The 11,756-nt window shown below is 46.1% G+C and overlaps 1 protein-coding gene across 1 annotated transcript; it reads left to right on the top strand.

Annotated features, from left to right (window-relative positions):
• Positions 1–8,545: 8,545 nt before the first annotated feature.
• LOC100281237 (phosphoglycerate kinase) lies at positions 8,546–11,712 on the top strand. Its single transcript, NM_001154156.3, has 7 exons — positions 8,546–8,951; positions 9,610–9,687; positions 9,780–10,040; positions 10,143–10,460; positions 10,577–10,735; positions 10,841–11,044; positions 11,357–11,712. Exons 1-7 carry the CDS (start codon positions 8,751–8,753, stop codon positions 11,369–11,371), a joined length of 1,236 nt encoding a protein of 411 aa, NP_001147628.2. The 5' UTR covers positions 8,546–8,750; the 3' UTR covers positions 11,372–11,712.
• Positions 11,713–11,756: the final 44 nt, after the last annotated feature.

The following is an 11,756-nucleotide window of genomic DNA, read 5'->3' as shown; positions in this document are numbered from 1 at the left end:
TAGGGTCGGATTGGAATCTTGCACACATGCAAACGGAAAGCATAATGTCCGGTCGAGATGCACATAAATAAAGCAATGAACCAATCATCGACCGGTATACCTTTTGATCCACGGACTTACCTCCCGTGTCGAGGTCGAGATGCCCATTTGTTCCCATGGGTGTTTTGATGGGCTTGGCATCCTTCATTCCAAACTTGCTTAGGATGTCTTGAGTGTACTTTGTTTGGCTGATGAAGGTGCCCTCTTGGAGTTGCTTCACTTGAAATCCTAGAAAATACTTCAACTCCCCCATCATGGACATCTCGAATTTCTGTGTCATGATCCTACTAAACTCTTCACATGTAGACTCGTTAGTAGACCCAAATATAATATCATCAACATAAATTTGGCATACAAACAAGTCACTTTCAAGAGTTTTAGTAAAGAGTGTAGGATCGGCCTTGCCGACTTTAAAGCCATTAGCAATAAGGAAATCTCTAAGGCATTCATACCATGCTCTTGGGGCTTGCTTGAGCCCATAAAGCGCCTTAGAGAGCCTATAGACATGGTTAGGGTACTCACTGTCTTCAAAGCCGGGAGGTTGCTCAACATAGACCTCTTCCTTGATCGGTCCGTTGAGGAAGGCACTTTTCACGTCCATTTGATAGAGCTTAAAGCCATGGTAAGTAGCATAGGCCAATAATATGCGAATTGACTCAAGCCTAGCTACGGGTGCATAGGTTTCACCGAAATCCAAACCTTCGACTTGTGAATACCCTTTGGCCACGAGTCGAGCTTTGTTCCTTGTCACCACACCATGCTCGTCTTGCTTGTTGCGGAAGACCCATTTGGTTCCTACAACATTTTGGTTAGGACGTGGAACTAAATGCCATACCTCGTTCCTTGTGAAATTGTTGAGCTCCTCTTGCATCGCCACCACCCAATCCGAATCTTGGAGAGCTTCCTCTACCCTGTGTGGCTCAATAGAGGAAACAAACGAGTAATGTTCACAGAAATGAGCAACACGAGATCGAGTAGTTACCCCCTTATGAATGTCGCCGAGGATGGTGTCGACGGGGTGGTCTCGTTGGATTGCTTGGTGGACTCTTGGGTGTGGCGGTCTTGGTTCTTCCTCATCCTCCTTTTCTTGATTATTTTCATCTCCCCCTTGATCATTGCCATTATCTTGAGGTGGCTCATCTTCTTGATTTTGCCCTTCATCAACTTGAGCCTCATCCTCATTTTGAGTTGGTGGGGATGCTTGCATGGAGGAGGATGGTTGATCTTGTGCTTGTGGAGGCTCTTCGGATTCCTTAGGACACACATCCCCAATGGACATGTTCCTCAGCGCTATGCATGGAGCCTGTTCTTCACCTATCTCATCAAGATCAACTTGCTCTACTTGAGAGCCGTTAGTTTCATCAAACACAACGTCACATGAGACTTCAACTAGTCCAGTGGACTTGTTAAAGACTCTATATGCCCTTGTGTTTGAGTCATATCCTAGTAAAAAGCCTTCTACAGTTTTAGGTGCAAATTTGGATTTTCTACCTCTTTTAACAAGAATAAAGCATTTGCTACCAAAAACTCTAAAGTATGAAATGTTGGGCTTTTTACCGGTTAGGAGTTCATAGGATGTCTTCTTGAGGATTCGGTGAAGATATAACCGGTTGATGGCGTAGCAGGCGGTGTTGACCGCTTCGGCCCAAAACCGGTCCGGTGTCTTGTACTCATCAAGCATGGTTCTTGCCATGTCCAATAGAGTTCGATTCTTTCTCTCCACTACACCATTTTGTTGTGGCGTGTAGGGAGAGGAGAACTCATGCTTGATGCCCTCCTCCTCAAGGAAGCCTTCAATTTGTGAGTTCTTGAACTCCGTCCCGTTGTCGCTTCTTATCTTCTTGATCCTTAAGCCGAACTCATTTTGAGCCCGTCTCAAGAATCCCTTTAAGGTCTCTTGGGTTTGAGATTTTTCCTGTAAAAAGAATACCCAAGTGAAGCGAGAATAATCATCCACAATAACAAGACAATACTTACTCCCGCCGATGCTTATGTAAGCAATCGGGCCGAATAGATCCATGTGGAGTAGCTCAAGCGGCCTGTCGGTTGTCATGACGTTCTTGTGTGGATGATGGACTCCAACTTGCTTCCCTGCCTGGCATGCGCTACAAATCCTGTCTTTCTCAAAATGAACATTTGTTAATCCTAAAATGTGCTCTCCCTTTAGAAGCTTATGAAGATTCTTCATCCCAACATGGGCTAGTCGGCGGTGCCAGAGCCAACCCATGTTAGTCTTAGCAATTAAGCATGTGTCAAGTTCAGCTCTATCAAAATCTACTAAGTATAGCTGACCCTCTAACACACCCTTAAATGCTATTGAATCATCACTTCTTCTAAAGACAGTGACACCTACATCAGTAAAAAGACAGTTGTAGCCCATTTGACATAATTGGGAAACAGAAAGCAAGTTGTAATCTAAAGAATCAACAAGAAAAACATTGGAAATAGAATGGTCAGGAGATATAGCAATTTTACCAAGTCCTTTGACCAAACCTTGATTTCCATCCCCGAATGTGATAGCTCGTTGGGGATCTTGGTTTTTCTCATATGAGGAGAACATCCTTTTCTCCCCGGTCATGTGGTTTGTGCACCCGCTGTCGAGTATCCAACTTGAGCCCCCGGATGCATAAACCTACAAAACAATTTTAGTTCTTGACTTTAGGTACCCAAACGGTTTTGGGTCCTTTGGCATTAGAAACAAGAACTTTGGGTACCCAAACACAGGTCTTGGAGCCCTTGTGTTTGCCCCCAACAAATTTGGCAACTACCTTGCCGGATTTGCTAGTAAGCACATAAGATGCATCAAAAGTTTTAAATGAAATGGCATGATCATTTGATGTATTAGGAATTTTCTTCTTAGGCAACTTAGCATGGGTTGGTTGCCTAGAACTAGATGTCTCACCCTTATACATAAAAGCATGATTAGGGCCAGAGTGAGACTTCCTAGAATGAATCTTCCTAATTTTGCTCTCAGGATAGCCGGCAGGGTATAAAATGTAACCCTCGTTATCCTGAGGCATGGGAGCTTTGCCCTTAACAAAGTTAGACAAGTTCTTGGGAGGGGCATTAAGTTTGACATTGTCTCCCCTTTGGAAGCCAATGCCATCCTTGATGCCAGGGCGTCTCCCATTATAAAGCATGCTACGAGCAAATTTAAATTTCTCATTTTCTAAGTTGTGCTCGGCAATTTTAGCATCTAGTTTAGCTATATGATCATTTTGTTGCTTAATTAAAATCATGTGATCATGAATAGCATCAATATCAACATTTCTACATCTAGTACAAATAGATACATGCTCAACAATAGATGTAGAGGGTTTGCAAGATTTTAATTCTACAACCTTAGCATGCAACATATCATTTTTAGTTCTAAGGTCAGAAATTGTAACATTGCAAACATCTAGTTCTTTAGCCTTAGTAATCAACTTTTCATTTTCTACTCTAAGGCTAGCAAGAGAAATGTTCAATTCTTCAATCCTAGCAAGCAAATCATCATTATTATCTCTAGGAGTGGAAATTGAAACATCACAAACATGAGAATCAACCTTAGCATTTAAAATAGCATTTTCATTCCTAAGGTTGTCAATTATTTCACGACAAGTGCTTAGCTCACTAGATAATTTTTCACATTTTTCTACTTCTAGAGCATAAGCCTTTTTAACCTTAACATGTTTTTTGTTTTCTTTAATTAGACAATCCTCTTGGGAATCCAAAAGGTCGTCCTTTTCATGAATAGCACTAACCAATTCATTCAATTTTTCCTTTTGAGCTATGTTAAGGTTGGCAAAAAGGGAACGCAAATTATCTTCCTCATCACTAGCATTGTCATCACTAGAGGATTCATATTTAGTGGAGGATTTAGATTTAACCTTCTTTTTGCCGTCCTTTGCCATGAGGCACTTGTGGCCGACGTTGGGGAAGAGGAGTCCCTTGGTGACGGCGATGTTGGCGGCGTCCTCGTCGTCGGAGGAGTCGCTTGAGCTCTCGTCGGAGTCCCACTCGCGACAAACATGGGCATCGCCGCCCTTCTTCTTGTAATACCTCTTCTTTTCCTTTCGTCTCCCCTTCTTGTCGTCACCTCGGTCACTGTCACTAGATATAGGACATTTAGCAATAAAATGACCGGGCTTACCACACTTGTAGCAAACCTTCTTGGAGCGGGACTTGTAGTCTTTCCCCTCCTTTGTTTGAGGATTTGGCGGAAGCTCTTGATGACGAGCGCCATTTCCTCATTGTCGAGCTTGGAGGCGTCGATTGGTTGTCGACTTGGTGTAGCCTCCTCCTTCTTCTCCTCCGTTGCCTTGAATGCAACGGGTTGGGCTTCGGATGAGTCGCCAAGCTCGTTGATTTTCCTCGAGCCTTCTATCATGCACTCAAAACTTACAAAATGCCCGATAACTTCCTCGGGGGTCATTTTAGTATATCTAGGATTACCACGAATCAATTGAACTTGAGTGGGATTAAGAAAAATGAGAGATCTTAAAATAACATTTACCACTTCGTGATCGTCCCACTTCTTGCTCCCGAGGTTGCGCACTTGGTTCACCAAAGTCTTGAGCCAGTTGTACATGTGTTGTGGCTCCTCTCCTTTGTGAAGCCGGAACCGACCGAGCTCCCCCTCGATCGTTTCCCGCTTGGTGATCTTGGTGAGCTCGTCTCCCTCGTGCGCGGTTTTGAGTACATCCCAAATCTCCTTGGCGCTCTTTAACCCTTGTACTTTGTTATACTCCTCTCTACTTAGAGAGGCGAGGAGTATTGTTGTTGCTTGAGAGTTGAAGTGCTCGATTTGGGCCACTTCATCCTCATCATAGTCCTCATCCCCTACGGATGGTACCTGCGCGCCAAACTCAACAACATCCCATATGCTTTTGTGGAGCGAGGTTAGATGAAATCGCATTAAATCGCTCCACCTAGCGTAATCTTCACCATCAAAAGTTGGTGGTTTGCCTAATGGGACGGAAAGTAAAGGTGTATGTTTGGAAATGCGAGGGTAGCGTAGGGGAATCTTACTATACTTCTTGCGCTCTTGGCGCTTAGAAGTGACGGAGGGCGCATCGGAGTCGGAGGTAGAAGTTGATGAAGTGTCGGTCTCGTAGTAGACCACCTTCCTCATCCTCTTGTGCTTGTCGCCTTTCCGATGCGGCTTGTGGGAAGAAGATTTTTCCTTCTTCTCTTTGTGGTGAGAAGAAGATTTCTTCTCCTTCCCTTTGTTGGAGGAGCTCTTCTTCTTCTCCCTCCTTTTGGTGCGTGACTCTTCCGATGAAGTGCTCCCGTGGCTTGTAGTGGGCTTTTCGCCGATCTCCATCTCCTTCTTGGCGTGATCTCCCGACATCACTTCGAGCGGTTAGGCTCTAATGAAGCACCGGGCTCCGATACCAATTGATAGTCGCCTAGAGGGGGGGTGAATAGGGCGAAACTGAAATTTACAAATATAAACACAACTACAAGCTGGGTTAGCGTTAGAAATATAAATGAGTTCGCAAGAGAGAGCGCAAAACAAATCGCGAGCAAATAATGAAGTGTGACACACGGATTTGTTTTACCGAGGTTCGGTTCTCTCAAACCTACTCCCCGTTGAGGAGGCCACAAAGGCCGGGTCTCTTTCAACCCTTCCCTCTCTCAAACGGTCCCTCGGACCGAGTGAGCTTCTCTTCTCAAATCAAAGCTGGGAACAAAACTTCCCCGCAAGGGCCACCACACAATTGGTGCCTCTTGCCTTGATTACAATGGAGTTTTGATCACAAGAACAAGTGAGAAAGAAAAGAAGCAATCCAAGCGCAAGAGCTCAAATGAACACGGCAAATCACTCTCACTAGTCACTAGGGTTTTGTGTGGAATTGGAGAGGATTTGATCTCTTTGAATGTGTCTAGAATTGAATGCCTAGCTCTTGTAAGTGTTTGAGAAGTAGGAAAACTTGGATGCAATGAATGGTGGGGTGGTTGGGGTATTTATAGCCCCAACCATCAAATGTGGTCGTTGGGAACCTGTCTGTTCGATGGCGCACCGGACAGTCCGGTGCACACCGGACAGTCCGGTGCCCCCTGCCACGTCATCACTGCCGTTGGATTCTAGCCGTTGGAGCTTCTGACTTGTGGGCCCTCTTGGGTGTCCGGTGCACACCGGACATGTACTGTTTGATGTCCGGTGCACCGGTATGGGCGTGCCTGACGTCTGCGCGCGCTGCGCGCGCATTAAATACACCGCAGGGAGCCGTTGGCGCCGCAGGGAGCCGTTGCTCCGCTGGCACACCGGACAGTCCGGTGCACACCGGACAGTCCGGTGAATTTTAGCGGAGCGGCTGCCGCGCGAATCCGAGGCTGGCGAGTTCCTGAGGCCGACCTTCCGTGGCGCACCGGACACTGTCCGGTGTACACCGGACAGTCCGGTGAATTATAGCCGAGTCGCCTTGGAAATTCCCGAAGGTGGCGAGTTTGAGTCTGAGTCCCCTGGTGCACCGGACAGGTACTGTTCACTGTCCGGTGGCACACCGGACAGTCCGGTGCGCCAGACCAGGGGTGCCTTCGGTTGCCCCTTTGCTCCTTTGTTGAATCCAAAACTTGGTCTTTTTATTGGCTGAGTGTGAACCTTTTACACCTGTATACACTATACACTTGGGCAAACAAGTTAGTCCAAAGATTTGTGTTGGGCAATTCGACCACCAAAATTATATAGGAACTAGGTGTAAGCCTAATTCCCTTTCAAAACTTTCTAGCAATAACATTAATTATAAAATTTACTATGTACATAATTTAATTTGGTCCATCTCTTTCCACCCTGTAGAATGGTTGATTTCCAAAAATCTTCATTGTTCTTCTCAGGTTAGTACACGTCTGACCTTTTAATTTGTGTTTATTATTCTCATTCTGCACCCAAAGAAACATGCAGCGATTTGTGATGATATTACATGGGCTCATCACACGTTTATGTTCTTGAACCTACGCTTGTGTTGCCAGCATGACTCACAAAAACATGTTTTTGTGCTTCTTAGTTTTTGTGACTAGAAGGCTGCAGTTCAGTGTACAACCGTACATGACTTTCTTTTGATGGATGTAATATTTTTCATATTCTTTTGCATTTCAACTTTATTGTGATTTTCTGTTGCATCGCCTCTCAGTATAAAACTGTCGAAATGTAATCCTTCCAAAATCATACTATTACCTAAAAGCTAAAAACGATATGTTTGATCCAGCAATGTTCTGTCTCCATATTCCCTGTCATGGTGCACTTATTAAAATGCAGCCCACTTTTACTTTTTACATCTGGAGAATATGACTAAGAATCTGGTTTTACTTGATTCTTGACTTGTAGATACCTTTTTCTTCGTATGAGACCCCACAAACTGCGTCAACCCCGACCCGGCCACCACGCCGCCATACCCTCACAGTACTTGCATTTGTTTCATAGAAACAATCTACTGTTCCTCGCAAGACAGAAGTTTATTTTGTATTGTAAGGTTAACCTTCATTTATTTTTTTTTCAAATGGTGAAATTCTGGAATCAATAGTATGTGTTTGTTTGATTTGGAGACATCTGGATTATTTTTAGGCGTATTGTGTGTCTGGGGTTTGCGTTTTTTTGTTTAGTACCATAGATGTAATTCTGTTATTTGGTGGGTCTCATCCTCCCTTTACAGGAAGGCTTGTACTTCAGACATTCTTTTCTTTCTTATAAATACAAAGATTTACGACTATTGCAAGTTAGAGGTAAAAATAGTGTGTTTGTGCAAGCTCAAATATTTTCTTATAATAGTATAACACACATTTGTACATAAGTTATTGTGGTATTATATGTTTACGTTGCAACGCACGGGCACTCACCTAGTATATGAAGAAGAAGAGTAAGATTTCTCGATGCAAATATGCAAGATAGAAAGAACTCGTGGCCAAGGTCCCTGACGGCTGCCGCTTTCACAATGGTCTGATCTCGGACTCTGCCACAGCAGCGGCTTGACCAGCACTAAGCAGAATAGAACCCAGCGCTGGCTTGTTCGTTTTGATCTTGAATTGGGTGGGATTGAAAAAAACGACAGCCGCAGCTTCTTCTTCCAGTGCGGCTGCAGCCGAACACAGATAGACGACGGCCTGTTCTGTTCCGGTAGGGAATTCACCTTAGGCGAGAACGCGGCCGGCTGCAAAGCTTGGCGAGTATGGAGTAAAACTTATTTTTTGAGGGCTGCCGCCTTTGGACAAATCCAGTAAACTCACCGAGTTTCGGAAATGTGGGACTGAGAAGGGACGGCGATCCCAGATCACACAGAGGACAGGGGAAAACGAAGCCACCGAGCCCCCACACGTCGCCATCCATCGCCGTAATCGATCACCGCCGTCTCCTCCCCCACACACCCACCGGAACCGTCGTCCTGACCTCTCGCCAGCGATAAGCAAATCTCCTCCCCACTTTATCGTCCACAAAGCCTTCTTCCCGCCCTCCCGAATCGCTCCCTCTCTGTCCCTGCGCTCCAGCCGCCGCCGTCGCCTCCGCCCCCCGAATCCCAATGGCGTCCGCGGCCGCCCCTCCAACCTCCCTCTCCCTCGCGGCCCGCGCGGCCACCAGGGCAGCCGCCGCCGCCGCCGCCCCGCTGCGCAGGGGAGGCCTCGCCACGGCGTGCCAGCCGGCACGGTCTCTGGCTTTCGCGGCGGGCGACGCGCGGCTCGCGGTCCACGTCGCGTCGCGATGCCGGCAGGCGTTCTCCGGGCGTGGCACGCGGGCCATGGCCACCATGGCGAAGAAGAGCGTAGGGGAACTCACGGAGGCCGACCTCGAGGGGAAGCGCGTCTTCGTGCGCGCCGACCTCAACGTGCCGCTCGACGAGAACCAGAACATCACCGACGACACCCGCATCCGGGCCGCCATCCCCACCATCCAGTACATCCTCAGCAAGGGCGCCAAGGTCATCCTCTCAAGCCACTTGGTGAGTTCCCGGCGTCCGACCTTCCCATATCCACGCTCTTCACACTATGTAGGAATTCAGTACTCCTTGGATTCAGGTCTTTGTGATAATCTGATTTGCTCATTTTATTTGTCGCCCGCTAGTTCATTTTTGAACTAAACCGCGACAAATAAAGAAGAACGGAGGGAGTACATACATATGGACCCTAGCTATTAGTTGTGATTTTGCTTCCCATGCTATATGATTTTAGCTTATCTTCAACATAGCTAACTATCAGTATATCAATTCTATTTTCGTTTTTGGGCACAAACTGGTAATTTCTGCAAAGGTGAAAGATACTTATTTTAGGAAAAAAGAACTTACATAAGTAGGGAAAAACTGCTCTTTTAATTCAGAATCTGTTTGTGACTCCAATTTAGAAAATTGGACTCTGTAACTGTTGCTCTTCGCATACACTCACAAGTCACAATGTAGCAGCCAAGGACCTGCATAGGATATTGTTTATTTAAAGTTCTGGTTTTGTATATACAGATTGGCTATTAGTTGCAGATTTTCTTATTGGGTTCAATGATAATTTTATGAAAGATTTGCTGAACCAATATATTTATCTCAGATTGCTGCTTAATAATCTTTTCATCCAGTCATGATTAATATCCTCCCTTTTGCTCTGGATGTGCAGGGTCGCCCTAAGGGTTTTACACCCAAGTTTAGCTTAGCTCCCCTTGTAGGACGGTTGTCTGAGCTTCTTGGCATTCAGGTATTGATTTATTCTACATCATTGGTACTTGTAATGAAATCACATGTGCTAATTGATTGTTCTGACTAAAGCGTATCTATACATACAAATAGGTGCAAAAAGCCGACGATGTTATTGGCCCTGAAGTTGAGAAGCTGGTGGCGGCCTTGCCCAACGGTGGGGTTCTGCTGCTTGAGAACGTAAGATTCTACAAGGAAGAGGAGAAGAATGACCCAGAGTTTGCACAGAAGCTTGCCTCCCTAGCAGATCTTTATGTTAACGATGCATTTGGAACAGCCCACAGGGCGCATGCATCGACCGAGGGAGTTACCAAGTTTTTGCAGCCTTCTGTTGCAGGGTTCCTTCTGCAGAAGGTTATCTCTCTATGTCTACATGTTCCATTTTGTAACTCTATGAAAGACGCCCCTCCTTGATCTCAATCTGATCCTTTTATATCTAATAAAATCAATTTGCAGGAACTCGACTACCTTGTCGGAGCTGTTTCAAGCCCTAAACGCCCTTTTGCTGCCATCGTGGGTGGTTCAAAGGTGTCATCCAAGATCGGGGTTATTGAGTCCCTGTTGGAGAAGTGTGATATCCTTCTCTTGGGTGGTGGTATGATCTTCACGTTTTACAAGGCACAAGGTCTCCCTGTTGGTGCTTCATTGGTCGAGGAAGACAAACTCGAGCTTGCAACGTCTCTACTTGCAAAGGCTAAGGAAAAGGGTGTCTCCCTTATGCTGCCAACCGATGTTGTCATTGCTGACAAGTTTGCCCCTGATGCTAACAGCCAGGTTTGTTGCATCTTCTCTTTTTCCTAATCAGCAGATCTTTTGTAGTGGAGCTGAAGCATCTCTCAGTTCTGCTGCGTAGGGAGAAACTTGACCATATAATTTTTTTTTTCCTACAGATTGTTCCAGCATCTGCAATTCCTGATGGTTGGATGGGCCTGGATATTGGCCCAGATTCTGTCGCTTCATTCAACGCAGCCCTGGATACAACCAAGACGGTCATCTGGAACGGGCCCATGGGTGTCTTCGAATTTGACAAGTTCGCTGTAGGAACCGAGGTAAAGCACTGCTCAAACACGCTGATACAGCTTAGCTATCGAACTGAGGACTGAGGAGAGGTTAACGATAAAAGAAACCTAATCCTGCTGATGCGTCTTTTGTAGGCTGTGGCAAAGAAGCTGGCAGAACTCAGCGGCAAGGGCGTCACAACTATCATCGGAGGCGGAGACTCCGTCGCCGCCGTCGAGAAGGTGGGAGTTGCTGACGTTATGAGCCACATTTCCACGGGAGGTGGCGCTAGCCTGGAATTGTTGGAAGGAAAGGAGCTTCCGGGAGTTGTTGCGTTGAATGAAGCCGCCACTGTGACCGTATGAAGCATGCTTTCATTTTGTTTCGTCTTCGTCTTCACGTGCCGTTGTATACTTGCTACATTCTCGCTTGCACTTGCACCTCCTCAGCCGCTCGCCCGAAATGTAAGAGACCAATGTTTTATAGAGCTAATGGAAATCGTTTGAACAACGACGACCCTAATAGTATGTGATTTACCGAGTGATCTTTCCTCGGTAACGTAACTAGTGATATAAAAAACATTCAAAGGCAATCTTGGCTATTCACTTTGTGCACCAGGACTAGCTTCGCTGAGCAAGGTGTGAATTTTCTTTTGTTCTTTTCTTTGCCAGAGAAGCAAACTCTAGCGTGCGCTGATGCCCCGTGGGAAGCTAGATGTCACGTTACGGAGGTCTGCTACCGAAAATTTCTGGACCTTGGCATTGTAAAATTTCTCTCTTGTCTCAGGCACTAGCTGGAAAATTTTCGCTTTAGTTCCTCTATTTGAGCTAATGGAAATCGCCGTTGATGCCCTCTTCGCCGCCCGGACGAGTGGTCTTCATCGTGCCCACAATCGCTGTCTCGACTCCCCCCGATCGCCATCTAATAAGCAGGACGCTGTGCTGAGCTGCCGGTCTCTGTTGTCAAGAACCTGTAACCATTTAATTGCAAGGGAAAATAACAGAGGATCAATTCCGATGCTTTGCAGACCTGTTGGCTGTTGGTCCACCCTGTGTTGCATATACACCAGGC

Source organism: Zea mays, chromosome 6 (assembly GCF_902167145.1).
Source record: "Zea mays cultivar B73 chromosome 6, Zm-B73-REFERENCE-NAM-5.0, whole genome shotgun sequence".
Classification (NCBI taxonomy): domain Eukaryota; kingdom Viridiplantae; phylum Streptophyta; class Magnoliopsida; order Poales; family Poaceae; genus Zea; species Zea mays.
Note: the sequence above shows the minus strand (reverse complement) of the source record. Positions and strands in the feature narration are given on the sequence as shown.

Coding starts and splice junctions, on each gene's coding strand:
- LOC100281237 (NM_001154156.3), top strand. CDS start 8,751: ATGGCCACCATGGCGAAGAAGAGCGTAGGGGAACTCACGGAGGCCGAC. Junction 10,041..10,142: donor CAGGGTTCCTTCTGCAGAAG/GTTATCTCTCTA, acceptor ATCAATTTGCAG/GAACTCGACTACCTTGTCGG. Junction 10,461..10,576: donor CCCCTGATGCTAACAGCCAG/GTTTGTTGCATC, acceptor TTTTTCCTACAG/ATTGTTCCAGCATCTGCAAT.